Genomic DNA, 18644 nt, shown 5'->3' on the forward strand with positions numbered 1-18644 from the left:
ACATAATAATGAGCCTTTTACTCCCTGTTTTTGCTCTGTATATTAACAATTTAAAAGTAATGAACAAAAACTGGATTTCACAGGACTGTGGATGACCACATGTGGTGAAAAAGAGAAACATTGGTTTAATTCAAGAAAGGAAGTAGTAGCCAAGGAAAAAGGCAGTTCTTTCCCAGAACTTGGGAAAGCTATGAAATGATGCTGACTCATCGATGTGGGTCTCAGGAACTGGTACCAGCAGCGGGCCCAATTCTGCTTAGAATTCCTTACATTCTACCTCACCCTGGACTCTATTCCACAAACCTCATCCCATCTTTGAAACAAGCCTGCATTCCAATTGTCTAACTCTCCAATTGTCTAATATGAGGAAATAGAAAATCCCAAAGCCTGTGGCCATCCAGAAAGACATGTTTCCAGCATTAAAACTTCCAATTCTAAATGCTTTATTCCCAAAGAAACATATGGCAATTCTAAGTCTGATATTAAATATGACATTATACTTCAGTTAATTTTGAGGCAATATTTTTTGATTAAGCAGCCAAATAAATGTGGTACTATTTACAAATCTGTATAAAGCACAATCACATTCATTCACCAATAATAACATACCAAACACTACGTTTTGTGTTGAAATTTCTCTCCTTAAGCATGTGAGAGTTTAGTGGAAGAGAAATACTACTAGGAAAAAAACAGCAATGCTCCCTGTAATTCTCTTTTCTGTTGCTTTTCTTTCTGCTTTATCAGTCATTATTTAGTTGCCCTTGCGCCACACTGCATCTAATTCCTAATACTTCAGCCCTAGGTTTTTCACTTCATATTCCCTCAACCCTCTGCCTCTTCTTCCTTCTTCCCCCTTTGGCTCCTCCTCCCCTACCCCCATCCTGGTGATTTTCAATCATTCCCCTATCTTTAAAAATCGTCTAAATGCTGGTGATCCCCAAATTTCTATCTTCAGCCTAGACTTCTCTTACTAATACCAACTTCCTAATAACATTTTCCCTTAAGTTACATAGGCAATTCAGCTCCAAAAGTGAGTTAATGTTTTTTTTACCCCCATCTCCTGGACTTCCAATTCTCTATAAATGACACTACCATCCACCCAGCTACCGAAGCAAATCTAATAGCAAGTCCTACTGACTCTGGTTCCAAAACATAGCCTCGAAAATCTTCTCTCCAGCCTTATCCAAATTGCCATATGCTCTCATCTATACTACTGTGATAGCATCTGACCTGGCTTCTTTCCTTTTACTCTAGCCTTCTTCTCCACCACTCTGTCTATTCTTAATAACTGGAATGTTTTAAATGTAAATCAGATTTCACATTCATCCCCATTTAGAATATTTCAACAGCTTCTATTATACTAAAATAATCTGAGTTCATTATCATGGCCTATAAAACCCCATGCAATTTGCCCCACTTTCTTCTCTGTCTTCACACCACTCTTCCCCAGACTTGCGATACTCCAGTAATACAGGCATTTGTCAACTGCTGCAACAGACTAAAAACATTCATATTTCAAGGTTTTTATGGCTGCTATCACCTTTCTTAGAGTGCTTTGCTCCTGCTTATTTGAGTGACAGGTTTCTTCCCATTCTTTAGATCTTTACTTAAATATTATCTCCAGAGGTCTTTCCTGCAGTGTTCCTGGGAACACCTTCCCTGTCTATCTCACTATCTTACTTCTTCATAGCATCTTTCACTATCTAAAAAGACTAACATAACTTTTTTTTTCTTTACTCATTTACTGTCTCCTCCCACTAGTATACAAACTTCTTAAATGCATAGTTCCTTTAAAAAAAATTTAGTTGTAGACAGACATAACAACTTTATTTTAATTATTTATTTTTCTATGTGGTGCTGAGAATTGAACCCAATGCCTCACACATGCTAGGCAAGCACTCTACCACTCAGCACAGTTCTTCCCTTGGTGTTTTTTATGATCTCCCTAGGAGCAAACACAGCATCTGTATAATAGCAAGTACTTAATATTTCTAAACACCCCTGAATATTCTAAATTGAGGTTAGAAGAAATAAAAATAGGTGTAAGGAAGGTCAAAGAAATATAATTTTAATTTAAAGTTCTGCATACCTTTCCAGCCCTGTCACTCCTAAATTTCTGAGAAATCCATAAATCTTAAAAAGTTACTCACTTATAAAAATTATCTTGTGCATTGTCAGCCCACTAATAAACAGATTAATAGAGAGATGACATTTTAGAAACCTATAATATTGGGGCTTTCCAACATTATCTAGGGACCACATCAGCCTAAGGATCCTGAGACTAGCCAGACTGATGTCACCCTTATATACCTTCCCATACCCACCCCTCACCAACTTACCTTTAAAAGAATAGTCAGGAACACTGAAAATGCATCTCTCACTCTTAAGCTGGTTGATCCTCATTCTCCCTTGAATGTATACTACTTGCTTTCCTAAATAAATCTCTGTGCTTCTACTAACATATGCAGAAATTCTTTTCTGTCACATACATCAACGACCCCATTAATACTAAGTCAAGTCTCCCCCTTTCTGAGATCTCCTTGGTACACTTTTCCAGAGATAGCTCTTCTCTGGTGATACAATGATTTAAGAGAAATATGTAGAGAGGGATAAATAAGGGATTTGGAGGCTTTCCAAAGGAGGAGATCCATAAATAAACATTGAAGAATTAGTGTTAAGTATTTAGTCAGGCAGTACAGTGAAGCAAATTGTGGAGTCCATCTTTAAACTGTGAAAATAAGATTCATTCATAGAATTGTGAGTAATTCAATATGGCAATATGAGATAATGAAAAGCTTCAGAGGAAGAACAGTCTTAACTCCTAATGAACTCCCTTTTAAGTCTTCTGAAACACTTAATAGAGTCTTAGAAATGAAGGGGATAAAAGATGTCTAATAGTACATGTATTGGTATTTGTCAATACACCTATAAATTTAGATTTAAATGAGTAAAGATTGATGACCTAATAAAAAATTAAAATCTAAAAAAGTTATATGATTAAAACATCTATTTAGCTGTAAGAAAAGTAGCATAAGCCAATATTTAAATTATTAAAGTGACAACACTGACGGAGGTGGAAATTTATAACCCCTGGTGTGGGAAAAGGAAACTGAGGACTTTTTGCAATTTCCCTTATCTGCCAAAGTTCCCCTGCCTGCCAAAAGTATCTGACAAACTCTTCCCATGGTGTGGTCCTGCTAAACCCTATAAAACTCACATCCTTGCTGTAGCCAGTCACCATTTTCCTGAAAATGTGCTCCTCTGCTGCTTAATAAAGCATTGCTGATGCATTGAGGACTGTCTCCATTTTTTTCCTTTTTGTATTCTCTTTCATTTGCTTTCAAATATGATCATTGACAATGTTATAATAAAACCCAATCAATTGTAAAATTGTTGATAAAAGAAGCTAACAAAGAAAGGAAAGAGAATCCAGAAAGAGAAGCAGAAAGAAATCTCCCATTTCACAGGTTGGAATTTTGTTAGGTTGGAATTTTGTAAACAAGATCCACATCTTTTTCTTCTTTTTATCCCCAGAGTCCAACAGAGTCAGGTACCCAGGAAATTCTAACTATTGAATTGAACTGCATAAGCATTATCACAGCCTTTCGTTACTGGTACCTAAATTAATTTCCACTAAATTGGGGGAGACAAGCAAGATGTTAGACTATGTTTTCTTTTATATAGAAAAAAATTAATTGCAAGTAGTTTAAAGATAATTTACTTTCTTAAATATTTTTTCAAATGAAATGTTATTTTTACAGACCCAATTATTTGGTTTACCTACTTGAGAGGTAGAATAGTATGGTGCTTCAAGTATGTGAACTCTAGAACCAGACCACCTGAGTCTCAACCCCAGCTGTGTGACCTTGGGCAAATTACTTAACTTCTCAGTACTTCAGTTTACTCATCTAAAAAGTAGAAATAATAGTGCCTACCTTATTTGGCTGTTGTGAGAAATATAAGTGAAAAGAACAATATCTGAAAAAGTAAGAACTATATAATATTAGCTATCATTATGATTACTTTTTAACTGTTTTCCTGATAGTATCTTGCCTGTAAACAACCTACAATGCTTAAAACTTTTTTATGAGAATATGAACACTAATCAGTTCACTTGAATTCCAAGCAAGAATTAATTACTGATATGCTACTTACACTAACTGATTGATGGTCTTCTGCTGCTCCTTGGATCTTTTGTAGTTTAGCAGCTTACTTTGTTGTGGTGTATCAACCCCTATATCTTCTGGGGGATGGACAATAGGGGGTAATTTCAAGTTCAAAGCCTCCTTTTCTGCTTCAATGGCAGCTTTGTTTGGATCTGACATCTTGTCCCCTAAAAATTAAAATATACTCTGAAGAGAAAAGTTCCATATAGCCATTATTGTAAAAGCAAGCCTCAATATATTCATAACATCTCAAGACCAAAATAAAATTCTACACCCTTTTAGATCTCATCTCCCTCCCAAATATGAGACAGAGGGAAAGAGGAGAAGAGTGTAAGAGAGAGAGGCAAAGTAGGGGGAGAGGACGAGTGACAGGGGGAGAAAAAGAAAAGAGACTTCTCCTCTGGTGAAAGTAAAGAGGTAAGGAGGGGTATCCTCAGGCATCTCACAGGCTCCAGGTCAGTAACTGGTGAACAGCAATCCTCAACCCAGTGTTAGCAATGTTGTCGCCATAGAAACCCTGTGGCCAATGCCAGAAGGGCTGAATGAAGGTTGCCTGGAGAGCCTGTTGTGAAGCACGACAGATTTAGATCACCTGTCACAACAATAATTCCCATTACTCAAGTAAATGGAGGGTGAGTGAGTCAGATTACCTGTCTTTCTTCGAAAAGGGTTCAGAAAATCAGGACCTTCAAACTCGAAAAACTGTGTGACTGGAAATTTTAATCCGCTAGAAAATAAACAGGTTTATATAAATACTTACTCTCAGAGGAGAATCAAGTCTTCAAGTGTCCCCATAGTTCGGGGAGCTGTGGCGCATGCCTGTAATCCCAGAGATTGAGGAGGCTGAGCAGACAGGTCACAAATTTGAAGCCAGCCTTAACAATTTAGCGAGATCCTGCCTCAAAAAAATCTAAAAAGGACGGGGAGGGAGTGGCGCTTTACTTAGTGGTAAAATGCCCCTGAGTTCAATCCCAAGTCAAAAAAGAAAAGAAAGAAAATCAAGTGTACCTATAGTGACTTGTAAATTTTACAACTAATCAGCAATATAATTTATCTTGTTTTTATATTTGCTGTTAGTTTACAGTAATTTCAGGAAATCTTGCCAAAATCAAATAGGTAAGGTGTGTAACTTTGTATGTCTGGAAAGCAAATGTGAAATGTTGCAATTGTAACCTGCACAGTATATACTTCCTCTAAAGAACAGCATACATGGGGCTGGGGTTATGGCTCAGGGGTAGAGCGCTTGCCTAGCACATAAGAGGCCTTGGATGGGTTCTATCCTCAGCATCACATTAAAAAATAAATGAATAAATTTAAAAAAGATATCGTGTCCAACTACAACTAAAAAAATTTTTTTAAAAAATTTAAAAAGAACAGCATACATGATTAGTCTATACCTAAACAAAATCAGGGTTGTGTATTGACTGGCATAGTCATTTGACAAACATTTGAGTACTTTCTCTGTGCCAGTCACCAGGTTAAAAAAAAATTTAAATGAGGGTATACAGCCTATCCTGCTGAGGCTCAGACCCTGGGAAAGAGATTCAGGATCCCAGCAGATGAAGAAAGATGCCATTGGTAGAGTAGTCATGCTGTATTTGGAAGCAACAGTAGCCCCAGTCTGATTTCAGCACCCTTGAGTCCTTTCATAGGCCTTTTTTATATGCGGACCCGACAAAGAAGGCACATTGCCCATGAGTTACATAAGTGAATGCATGCTCACAAGCACTGTTTATGACCTTGAGTACATATGCTGAATCAGACTATGACTTTAGCTATATCTAAAAACAGCCTGCCAGAACCCTTAGTGAAGAAGCCTAACTATAGCCATCTTGGGCCTTCCCTACACAGCCTTACACTATTATGTCTGACACACAGTAAGTGCTCCAAAATGTCATACAAGTCAGTGAATGACAAAATAGAATGTCCTGATAGTTTTTTTGTTTGTGAACCCAGGAGTGCTTTGTCACTGAACAATATCCCCAGCCCTTTTTATATTTTTATTTTGAGACAGGATTTCACTAAATTACTTAGGGCCTCGATAAGTTGCTGAGGCTGGCCTCAAACTTGTGATCCTCTTGCCTCAATCTCCTTCAGGATCACAGGTGTGCCACCATGCCCAGCTTGTCCTGGTAGTTTGTAAAAGTAAACTATCTTTCTGTAGAAAACAAAATACTTTTATAAGTTTGTGATGGTCTTTGAGTGCTAATTTGATTAGGCTTAACTGTACTAACTGAAGGGAAGGCAGCAATCTTTTGTATGATACGCTTTCTCCCAGTTATTCAATCAAACACTAATTTGGTGCTGCAATAAAGAAAATTTGCAGATATAATTCAAATCCCCCATCAATTGATATTAGCCTAGAAAGATTATCCTTAATGAGTTTGTCTCAATCAGTAGAATTCCTTTTTGGGGCGTTGGATGGGGGTTTAACAGGGATTCAACTCAGGGGTACTCAACCCCTGAGCCACAACCCAGCCCTATTTTGTATTTTATTTAGAGACAGAGTCTCACTGAGTTGCTTAGCATCTCACTTTTGCTGAATCTGGCTTTGAACTCAAGATCCTCTTGCCTTAGCCTCCAGAGCTGCTGGTATCACAGGTGCCCAGCTAGAGAATAAAAATAAAATTATATTCATTCTGGCTATAAGGGTTTTATCAGATAATTTATAAATATATCCTCCTGACTGTCTTATCAGATTTTTTTCCAGTACTAGGGATTGAACCCAAAGTCTTGTGCATACTTAGCAAAGTACTCCATCACTGAGCTTTACTCAACCCTGTCTAATCCCCTTTTTTTTCCCCCTTCCAATACTGGGGTGCTGAGGATTGAACTCAGGGCACTCTAGCACTGAACTACATACAATCCTTTTTAAAATTTTGAGACAGGGTCTTGCTAAATTGCCCAGTCTGGCCTCGAACTTGTAATCCTCCTGCCTTGGCCTCCCAAGTTGCTGGGATCAATGGTATGTGCCACTACACCTCGCTGTCTTGATGGTATCTTTTGAAAAGCAAGTTTTTAACTTTGATAAAACCCAGTGTATATATTTCCTTTATAGATTGTGATAGTGAAGTCATCTATAAAGACAGAAAATCATGAAGATTTTCTCCTATGTTTTCTTCTAATTTTGTTTATTTGGGTCTATGATCCAGTTAGAGTTAATTTGTGTATGCGGTGACAATAAATGGTGTAATTTTTGCATAGGGTTAATTCTGCATATAGATCCATGTGCATTTTTGCATCCCTAGCTGAGTGACCTTGGCACCTTTGTTTTAAAAAACCACTTCACTAGCTTGGCATGCTGTTGTACGTAGACTCAGCTACTTAGGAGGGTGCTGGAGAATCACTGGAACCCTTTAGCTCAAAACCAGCCTGGCCAACTTTGTGAGACCCTGTCAAAATTTTTACTCCTCACACTTCAGATAGAGCCCTAATATACAGAGTATACAAAGAACTCAAAAAATTAAACAATAAGAAAACAAACAACCCAATCAACAAATGGGCCAAGGACCTGAACAGACACTTCTCAGAGGAGGACATACAGTCAATGAACAAGTACACGAAAAAATGCTCGCCATCTCCAGCAGTCAGAGATATTTTTGTGGTATGTATCAAAACAATGATTAAAACTAAAAGAAGATTAAATTAGATCAGCCTGCCTAAAGGAAAATCTTATTTTCTAATGGAACTTTTATTTTGCATAAATAAGCTAATTTAAGATTGACTAAATTCTGCAAAGTTGCTTGAAGAAAATACTGGGGATAAGAAAAATAAATTACATTTCAAAATTCAGAATTGTGGCTCAGTGGTAGAGCACTCAACTAGCACATGCAAGGCCCTGGGTTCTATCCTCAGCACCACATAAAAAATAAATAAATAAATAAAGGTATTGTGTCCAACTACAACTAAAAATAAACATTAAAAAAACTCAGAATCACTCATATGGGTCCTATAAACTGGAGACTTATCTCTTTCTTGCCTTAAGTCTGGGACAGGAGTCTCTGTGTTTCTCCTTTGCTAGCAAATAAATAAAATTTCTTTTTTCTAAAAACTTTGTTCTCATTTTTGGATTGGCAACAGAGCCAAGGACTGAACATGGTCCTGGTACCATGAGCAAGGACTAACTTACCTGTAGATGTATGTTATGGCTCAGAACTTTAAGAAGACAAAGAAAGACTAGAACAGTGGCATGTACCTATAACCCCAGCAACTGGGGAGGTTGAGACAGGAGAATCACATATTCAAGGTCAGCCTCAGCAACTTGGCAAGGCCCTAAGCAACTTAGTGAAACCCTATCTCAAAGAAAAAGAAAAAATTGTGCTAGGTATATAGCTCAGTGGTAGAGTAACCTGAAAAGAAAACCAACAATCCCCAATTCAATATTTTTCCTTTTTCTCTTCTTTTTGGTGGTGCTGAGCATGGAACCCAGGATCTCTGGCTACATGCACAGCCCTTCCTGAACTATTAAGGCTCTCCAGTCTGGTCTTTCAGGTCTTTAGGGAGATACATTTTCAAAATAGAAAAATCAAATACATTCTATTTAATAGCTTGACTTAAAATGCTATATGGGCCTCCATTTGGACACTTGCCCTAGACCTCTCAAATAAGAGCAGGTCTTCTCATGCCTGACCTTTCCACATCCAGATTCATATCCAACTGCCTATGGATATGAGAAATAACCTCCTGGAACCTAACAAATATCTAAAATTTAATATGGTCTAGACAGTCTCTTGATTTTCTTCTGCAAATATACTCTAATCCTAATATCTCCCATTCCTGTAAATGTCCTATCACTTGTTCAGCTTCTCTGTTTATTCTTGCCCTAATAATCCACTCTCTATTCTGAAATCAGAATTGTCTTTTTAAACATGTATCATGAAAGTTTACTCCCCTGATTAAAATCTTCCCATGGGAGAATGGATCAACAAAATGTGGTATAACCATGCAATAGAACACTTTTCAGCCACTAAAAGGGAATAAGACACTAATACATATTACAATACAGATGAAATTTGAAAATATTCTAAGTGAAACTAGGTGTGATGGTGCACCCCTGTAATCCTAGCGATTCAGAGGCTGAGGCAAAGGAATTACAAGTTTAAGACTAGCCTGGACAGTGAGACCCTGTCTCAAAATAAAAAACAAAAAGGGGTAGGAATGTAGCTAGGTTCTCCACTGTGGGGTGTGGGGGTTGGGGTCCATCACAATAGCCAGTGCACACCTGTAATCCCAATCACTTGGGAGGCTAAGGCAGGCCTCAGGAATTTAGTGAGACGCTCAGCAACTTAGCAAGACCTTGTCTCAAAATTAAAAAAAAAAAAAAAAAAAGACTGAGGATGTAGTTCAGTGATAAAGGGTTCCTGTTTCAATTCCAAGTTGCAAGAAAGAAAAGAAAAATTTTTAAGAGAAGCCTATTAAGGTCCCTTAATGTATGATTTAAGTATTCAGATTAGGTAAATCCATGGAAACACAAAGTAGAGTGGTAGTTACCAGTAACTGGGGTAAGTGGGAATGGAGACTGACTGCTGGTGAGTGTGGTATTTCTTTTGGGGATGATAAAGATTCTGGAATTGCCTAGCATTATGGTTGCACAAATTTGTATGAGAGTACTAAAAGCCACTGAACTATGTCATTTGAAAAGAGTGATTTTTATGTTTATGAATTATACCTCAATTTTAAAATAAAAGAATCATGAAAAAACTTAAAAAAAGTTGTTTTTAATTATACAATGCCTTACTAGATATGTGTATTTGATTTTTGGGGGGTAGGGGCATGGGTGGAGGTGGGTAATGGGGATTGAACTCAGGGGCACTTGACTACTGAGCCAAATTCCCCAGCCCTATTTTGTATTTTATTTAGAGAAAGGGTCTCACTGAGTTGCTTAGCACCTCGTTTTTGATGAGGCTGGCTTTGAACACTCAATCCTCCTGCCTCAGCCTCCCCAGCCATTGGGATTTAGGTGTGCACCACAGCGCCCAGCTTAATATTTTTCCTTTTTCTCTTCTTTTTGGTGGTGCTGAGCATGGAACCCAGGATCTCTGGCTACATGCACAGCCCTTCCTGAACTATTAAGGCTCTATGAAAATTGTGAAACAAAACTATATGGAAGCCAATGAGAATTAGGATACACAAAATTTCCTTCCACGATTAAGCAACAATTAGCTTTCCTCCTTTGAGAAAAATGAAAGTTAAAATTATTTTCCAAAACTGCAAGCAAAACTACTCCAATGCCTTCTCTTTTTCTTAAAACACACACTCCATTAGTGCTCAGCCAATGAGAAATCGGAGGAAGAAACTTGCACTCTAGGGGATAAAATGCTGGTTGTAGGGCTGGGGTTGTGGCTCAGTGGTAGAGCCCTTGCATAGGAGGCTTGAGGCACTGGGTATGATTCTTAGCTCCAATTAAAAAAAAAAAAAAAAAACCTAAACATTTTTTTTTAAATGCCGATTGTAACTGTTGTCGGGCATGAGACCACCATTAAAGTAAAGTTTCGCTTTCTCTGTATAAACAAGTAGAAAACGCAGACCTTCATACTGTTGCTCACTCAATGTAGTGTGTGACTTTCCAACCTGCTACTCTTCCCAGGGCTCACTTCAAATTAGACTGGACTTCTCTCTGGTCCACAAACAAACCAAGATCCTTTCCTTTCAAGGGACTTATGAGAAATACATCAGTTAAGTTTGAATTTCAGAAGAAAAAATTTTTAGGTGTAAGTATGCAGCATTATCATTATTTTTCTTTGATTCACTTAATTGGCAGTCCTGGATTTTTATTTGCTAAATCTGGCATCTCTAAAAAGATAAGATCTTCTTTGCTACCTAAAAATGAACAGCTTTCCGCAGTTCATCACTACTATTTGTTTTTGTTCGTTTACTAAGCTGTCTGTATAATTTTGACCGGGTTTGTAACACGGATAAAGCCTACTTCACAAAAAATGTGAGGCTTAAATAGACACCAAGCGTGTACCGTTTTTAGCATACTCAATGTTCACTAAATGGGAGTTAATGTATATTGGTCATTATCAGAGACTCAGTTGGGAGCTTGGTTGCCGGCCCCGCCAGAGTTGAACCCTCCTCAGTTCAGGAAAAGGCGAGCAGGGTGAATAATACCATGGAGAGGAAACGAGCAACGCTTTCCACGCCCCCAGCGAGCCTTCCAATTCGGGTGGGAACCCCTACACCGTCACTCAGTCCAGCCCCAAGGAGTATGAGGAAGACGCCTCCAGAAAACCCGCTCAACGCCCGCCTCAGTTCGCAAAGTAGAGCGAGTGACGCTGTCCAACCTCTTCCGGTTTGATGCACCTTCCCCTCCGGGCCCCCAGTTGCACTTTCAACAAAGCTTGGAGTACAATATTTCTCTCTAGCATACATACATATTTCCTCCACCTCAATAAACCTAACTCTGGTTGAATATAAAAATTAATTGGCTAGTAATTAGAGGAAAGTATTGCCATGAGAAGGAGCAGATAAGCAGGCCTAGCGAAAGTGCGTGGCGCGAGCTTTGTGCGCTTTCTCCTAGCCTGCCGGAAGTCGCTGGGTCGGAATGGGTTCCGGAGCCGGTGGCTGTAGCTTCTCTGTCTTCACTTGACACCGGCGGCTTCTTGGCTGCTGGTCTTGTCAGCCTCTGGGTTGCCAGGTTCATGTGGAGGCTCCCAAGCACCCGCGCCGTGCTTCGTGGGGTCCGGACGGCGGTGGAGCAGCGCAGCCGGACTGAAGCGGCTCCTGGAAAGGCGGCAGGCTCGATGGAGCGCGCTGTAGTGCGCTGTGTTCCCTCGGAGCCCAAGCTGAGCTTGTCGTTTGCGCTGGCCGACGGCAGCCACAAGAACATGCAGCGCGACCAGAGTGAGCCGCTGGGTCGGGCCCTCAGCCGGATAGCTACCAATGCCCTCAAGGGCCACGCTAAGGCAGCCGCAGCTAGAAAGAACCGGAAGAACCGGTCCAACGCGAGCGGTGGCGCGGCCTGTGCAGGGTCTGGGTCAGAGACGGCAGCAATCTGCGAGCCCGTGGTAAAGCTGTACTACCGAGAGGAAGCAGTGGCTGAGGATGTGCTCAACGTGGACGCCTGGCAGGACGGCGCGGTGCTGCAGATTGGCGATGTCAAGTACAAGGTGGAGCGCAACCCACCCGCCTTCACCGAGCTTCAGTTGCCACGCTACATCATGGCCGGCTTCCCCGTGTGCCCCAAGCTCAGCCTTGAATTTGGGGATCCGTCTGGCTCTCTCTACCGCTGGTACAAGGAAGCCAACCCTGGTGCCGCGGAACCTGAAGGTGGTGGCCCTTCGTCATTATCTCCCTCTTCGCCATCTTCTACTTGGACCGAAACGGATGTGAATGAGCGCGTCTACATCCCGTCCAATGCTGACATCGGACTACGGCTGAAACTTCACTGCACTCCAGGCAATGGGCAGCGTTTCGGGCCGAGCAGGGAATTGGAAAGTGTATGTCCAGTGGAGGCCGGGCCTGGTACTTGCACTTTTGACCATCGGCATCTCTACACCAAGAAAGTGACAGAGGACGCTCTCATCCGCACTGTCTCCTACAACATTTTGGCAGACACATACGCCCAGACTGAGTTCTCACGGACTGTTCTGTACCCATACTGTGCCCCCTATGCCCTGGAGCTTGACTACCGCCAGAATCTTATCCAGAAGGAACTCACAGGCTACAATGCCGACCTCATCTGTTTGCAGGAGGTTGATCGCGCGGTGTTTTCCGACAGTTTGGTACCCGCATTGGAGGCTTTCGGGCTGGAGGGCGTGTTTCGAATCAAGCAGCACGAAGGCCTGGCCACTTTTTACCGGAAGTCAAAGTTCAACCTCCTTAGCCAGCATGACATTTCTTTCCAAGAAGCCCTGGAGTCTGACCCACTTCACAAAGAACTGCTGCAGAAACTAGTTTTGTACCCATTGGCACAGGAAAGAGTGCTCCAGAGATCTTCTGTCCTTCAGGTGAAGTAGCTCTTTTTTCATACTTTCCCATTTTTAGGGGCCTGGAATGCGGGGTAGAGGGAGGGCAGCAGAGGTTATGATTGAAATCATCCAAATTTTATTGAAATGTTAAAAGCTTAATTTTCATTTATTTGGCATTTATTGAGCATTCTTGTGTGTCTCCTATGCTGCAGGTTGCCTTCAGCAAGACAAACAAGGATTTTCTTAGTGCCTCACAATCTGGGGGAGACATGTTAAATACAAGAATAATAGCAATATTTAATTTTTTAACTACTTGTCAAGCACTGTTCTGACATATTTTGAAGTACTTAAAGTGCTTGGTGACCTTTACCATGTGCTTCATAACTATTAACTAGTAGTCTTTATCATTGGAGCATTTAATCTTCACAGTAATCCCTGTGTTCTCATTTTACAGATGTGATTCTGCTCATTTTATAAATGGTCAAATTTACTTATCCATATTCACACAAACATGGAGCCAGGATTCTCAACTATATACATATAACAATCATCACTGGGCTGAGTATTAACTGCTACTAAAAGCTATCTTTGTTTTTAGAAATATGTTTACTGTGTTTGTCCAGAATTTTGTGGTCATTGGTTTGGTTCAGAGTAAAAAGAGTTAGCTACCTTTTGGGGTTTTCTGGAGCACCTGTGTTTTATGCACCTTTTTGTAAATTTATTTAATTGAATACACATTGAAGTCCTCCATGAGGTAAGGATAGAGTTTTTTACCATTATGAAACTAGCTTAGAAGTGTGTTTCTCCATGTCATACTGCTGTGTTGAATATTCAAACATAGGTCCATCTGACTCCAAAGCCTGCCCCTGACCACTAGAAAACACTGTCTCCAACCTTAATATTTTCATCTATAATGTATCATATTAGCTTTATATGTTGGACTATTAAAATACATTACACTAAATCCTACTCATATATATTCTAAAACTTTTCATACTTGATATCAGTTCATCAAGGGAAGGATATAGAATAAAATGTCCATCATATAGACTTAGATTAAAAAAAAATCTGGGGCTGGGGTTGTGACTCAGAGGGAGAGCGCTCGCCTATGCATGAGGCACTGGGTTCAATCCTCAGCACCACATAAAAATATTGTATTCACCTAAAACTAAAAAATAAACATTAAAAAAAAATCTTCAGGAGATTGACAGACATCAGTTGACTTCCTGACACTTTCCATTTATTTTAGGTTTCAGTTCTTCAATCTACAAAGGAGTCTTCTAAAAAGATATGTGTTGCTAATACCCATCTCTACTGGCATCCAAAAGGTACATTTTATTTTTTGTGACTTAAACATGGTGACTTAATATTATTAAATCTGTTTTACACATATATTTTGAGTGTCACCATATGAAATGTTTTTTTTTCTTTTTAAATACTACTTTAAAAAGTACTTACATTAATGTTTTTTATATTCATAGGTGGGTACATTCGTCTCATTCAAATGGCAGTAGCTTTGGCTCACATTAGACATGTCTCATGTGATCTGTATCCTGGCATACCAGTTATATTTTGTGGGGACTTTAATAGTACACCATCAACAGGAATGTATCATTTTGTCATCACTGGCAACATTCCAGAGGATCATGAAGACTGGGCTTCCAATGGGGAAGAAGAAAGATGCAACATGTCTCTAACACATTTCTTCAAACTGAAAAGTGCTTGTGGTGAACCAGCTTACACAAATTATGTTGGTGGCTTTCATGGATGTCTAGATTACATTTTCATTGACTTACATGCTTTAGAGGTTGAACAGGTGATTCCATTACCTAGTCATGAAGAAGTTACCACCCACCAGGCTTTACCTAGTGTTTCCCATCCTTCTGATCACATAGCACTTGTGTGTGATCTAAAATGGAAATAGATTTCTGTTTAATGGAATTTAAATATAAAAAGGAAATTAGTTACTTTGTAGAAAATTTGATATGAATCAAAGCTAATATGTAACTTTCAAAGCTAATATGTTAAAACTTTCTATTCATTCCCTACTAGTTATGTTCTAAGACTATTTATGTTTGCATCATATAGACCCTTTTTCCCCCTATACTTGGAGGAAAAGCAAATATATTTATGGAGAAACAGGAAGTTCAAATATTGTGTACATTTTTATAAATGATTTTTAATCTAATTAAGAATTTTTTAAGTACCATTTGAATGATCTTTTAATTTTTTTTTCATGACACATTTCAGATTGAATCATGTTTATTTAATTATATGAAAAAATGCATACAGGTTAAGGTGAAAGACCTAAATTCTGACACATGGAATAACCTTAGGGTCTACCTCTACCTCAATTTGGTCAGCAGTTTATTACGATTTCAAAATTGACAAAAAAATTAAAGTAGTTGTTGTTGATTGCTTCTGGTTTTTTTTCTCCACTCCCCCCCACCCCAAGTACTAGGACTTAAACCCGAGACTCTCACACAGTAGGCAAGTGCTTTGTCATTGAGCTACATCCCCAACCCTTTTTGAGATGGTCTGAGTTGCCCAGGCTGTCCTTGAACTTGGGATGCTCCTGCCTTCGCCCACCCCCCCACCCCCCCACCCCCGCCCTCCCATGCACCACTGTAACCACCTTCCGTTTTTCAGCTAATGAAGTGTCTTCATTCTCTTTAGTATTTTTGTTGTTAATATATGGTAAAATGGACATAATTTATATTCTAAGTCATATAGCAGCTCATTTTAATTTCTAGTATGTAAGCACAATTTAGTATCCAAAGTAAATAGTAACATTTGATCCCATTTTATTTAATTACTCTTGCCTACAAAAAACTTAAGACAAAAGAGTATTTGACCAGGTGATATTAACAAAATACAGCATAATGCATTATTTTTGAGAAAATGCCTACTGATATGGACTTGAAACTTTGGATAAACTCATTCAGCATTTCTATGCCATAAGCATTTTCAAAATTGTTAGTTTTTATGAATAGGGAATAGAGAAGTAGTTTGGCTTTTGAGTATATCTGAAATAAAAACTATTACTTTTATAGGTAAGCATTATAATTTATTATAAAACAAGATTTAAATAGGAGGCCAAACTCTTTTTAAGATTAGAAATTACAAACAGCCTACAATGATAACTAAGCTGTACTAACTAATTTATCACCATACCTTATTTGTAATGCTTAAGCTGTTGCTTTTTTGATGTTCAAAATAACTATAGTGTTCTCTCATATTTCTGCATTTAATTTCTAGATTAGGTATTAAATCCTACTCATCTCAAGAAAAGCTCTGATTTTCCAGTCATGAAAATGCTCGTTTCAAATTCTTCTCTGAATCCAATGCCATAAGAATTGTCTTCTTTAGATAATCTGCTATCAGATGTATTGTTATTCTTAGTTTAGCAAGTTTGAGAATGAAATTTTACCTGCACTTCAGATTAAACCTTGAAGTATTTGAAGTACTTGAAGGGAAAGATTAAGGTACCAGATTGAACTGGGGATTGAACTCCAGGGCACTCAATCACTATACCATATCCCCAACCCTATTTTGTATTTTATTTAGAGACTGAATTGCTTAGCACCTTAGCCAGCTGAGGCTGGCTTTGAACTCACAATCCTCCTGCCTCAGCCTCCAGAGCCACTGGAATTACAGACATGTGCCTCTATGCCCAGCAAGGTGGCAGTCTTGTGATCTTATTTAGAAAGAGCTATTAAATGGGGGCGGGGGGAGGGAAATCGATGCTACCAACTTGTGCCTTCCTAAAAACCATTTTCAAGAGCATTTTAACAGCAGTTTATAAATAAACAAAGCTAAAATCTGATTTTTTTATATACTTTTTCTTTCTTTTAAAAATTTGGTTTTGGTCTGCTTCCAAATACACGTTGAAAGACCCATATAGTAACTTAAGAGAAAACAAGTTTCTCAGAAAAATGTTTAAAAAAATTTTTCTAATGTGATATAATTACCCATGTCCATGAAAAGAACACACAGGTTCAATATTATACAAGTCCTAGATTGGAATCTAGTCAGAAAAACTCTTAAGCACTTACTAAATAGTCCATATATCCTAAATACCTAAAGTTGGTATTTCCTGACTAAACAGTGTAATCAGATTATATACAGATATTTAAAGATATTAGGACAATGGAATGTTATTTTCAAGTGCTATATACTCTAGTCAGATCTCCCATACACAGATACATTAGAATGACTTCAGTCCAAAGGTAGATAGATGACAGTAAGAAAATTATGTAAGTAGCATACCAAAATTTCCTGTATTCATAAGTTAAGACAAAGTGTTATTCAGAAATGTTTAAAGCTATCTTTGTGATTGAATTTTTCTATTACATTGGAATTTTCAATATATTTTATTGTAACAAATATGGAAAGTTTAACAACTTTTTATGGCACATCACATTTTATAATGTCCTAAGTTCTTGCTGTAGGAATTAACATTTCAAAATTTTATAGCTATAAATGAGTACAAATATTTTAAGATATGTTATTCTATTTTTTTAATATTTATTTTTTAGTTGTAGTTGGATACAACACCTTTATTTCACTTGTTTATTTTTGTATGTGGTGCTGAGGATCGAACCCACAGTCTCGCACGTGCGAGGCAAGCGCTCTACCGCTGAGCCACAACCCCAGCCTAAGATATGTTATTCTGTTAAAATGATCTCTTGCACAGTTGTCACTACAGCAAATATATACATTGATAGTTCAGAATTCATTAGCAAACAAATCATTTCTGGCAACAATGTGTGTTGTTTTAAAATTTTGAATACTAAAATCAGTTGTTCCAAATTTCCTTTTGAATGTGGTGTTTCATACTGGAGGATAGATGTCTGAAGAGCAAACAAAAAGGGAGAAAAGATGGGAACTCTACTGTGGGAAGATTTCCCTAGTCAAAATAGTCATTTTTGGGGCTGGAGATGTGGCTCAAGTGGTAGCGCGCTCGCCTGGCATGCGTGCGGCCCGGGTTCAATCCTCAGCACCACGTACAAAACAAAGATGTTGTGTCCGCCAAATACTAAAAAATAAATATTAAAAAAAAAAGTTATTTTTGGATCTCATGTTTTAGCTCTGAAATATAGGCAAAGGTTTCCTATAAACTAATCCTTTTAAGTAAAATCCAAAATCCATATATAATAATAAAAAAAGATACTGCATATTAATTTAACAAGACCCAAATGAACAACTCATTAGGAAAAATCTTTCCTCAAAATCAATTCAAAAACATTTAAATGTATTGAAACTTTTTAATATTTTGCCTAGGATAATATTCAAAGGAAATACTGTTTAGATTTCATTTGGGGGAAGGAAAGAATTTTAAGAGCTTTAATTCATATGGGTTAAGTCTTTTGGTCCTTTTTTATAAGGAAATATTGCTACATTCTGAGATGATACCAAAGCATTTTTTAAATGAAATTCACATAGGATTAACCATTTTAATGTGTATAATGCATTCACAATGTTGTACAACCATCTAGTTCCAAAGCATTTTTATTACCTCCAAAGGAACAAGCAGTCAATCCCCAGTCTCACCTCCCCTAGCAACTGA

The 18644-nt window shown here is 38.3% G+C and overlaps 2 protein-coding genes across 2 annotated transcripts in view; one reads left to right on the forward strand and one right to left on the reverse strand.

The window, feature by feature from the left end:
- The window catches only part of Dnah12 (dynein axonemal heavy chain 12), a 269851-nt gene extending 265526 nt beyond the window's left edge, over positions 1-4325 (reverse strand). The window contains exon 1 of the mRNA XM_076839530.1: positions 4156-4325. Within this exon, the coding sequence (XP_076695645.1) occupies positions 4156-4325 (170 nt within the window). The remainder of the gene's footprint in view (positions 1-4155) is intronic.
- A 7384-nt stretch (positions 4326-11709) lies between these two features.
- On the forward strand, positions 11710-16793 carry Pde12 (phosphodiesterase 12). The gene is made up of 3 exons (XM_076868423.1): positions 11710-13114; positions 14325-14403; positions 14557-16793. The coding sequence occupies exons 1-3, from the start codon at positions 11807-11809 to the stop codon at positions 14997-14999; spliced, it is 1830 nt and encodes a 609-aa protein (XP_076724538.1). The 5' UTR covers positions 11710-11806; the 3' UTR covers positions 15000-16793.
- Positions 16794-18644: the final 1851 nt, after the last annotated feature.

The sequence above is a fragment of the Callospermophilus lateralis genome, chromosome 1, assembly GCF_048772815.1.
Source record: "Callospermophilus lateralis isolate mCalLat2 chromosome 1, mCalLat2.hap1, whole genome shotgun sequence".
In the NCBI taxonomy this organism is placed as follows: domain Eukaryota; kingdom Metazoa; phylum Chordata; class Mammalia; order Rodentia; family Sciuridae; genus Callospermophilus; species Callospermophilus lateralis.

Excerpts from the sequence above, each read along its gene's own strand:
- Pde12 (XM_076868423.1), top strand. The coding sequence starts at position 11,807 with ATGTGGAGGCTCCCAAGCACCCGCGCCGTGCTTCGTGGGGTCCGGACG. Across the intron at positions 13,115-14,324 it reads AGAGATCTTCTGTCCTTCAG|GTTTCAGTTCTTCAATCTAC; the intron begins GTGAAGTAGCTC and ends CATTTATTTTAG. Across the intron at positions 14,404-14,556 it reads TCTCTACTGGCATCCAAAAG|GTGGGTACATTCGTCTCATT; the intron begins GTACATTTTATT and ends TTATATTCATAG.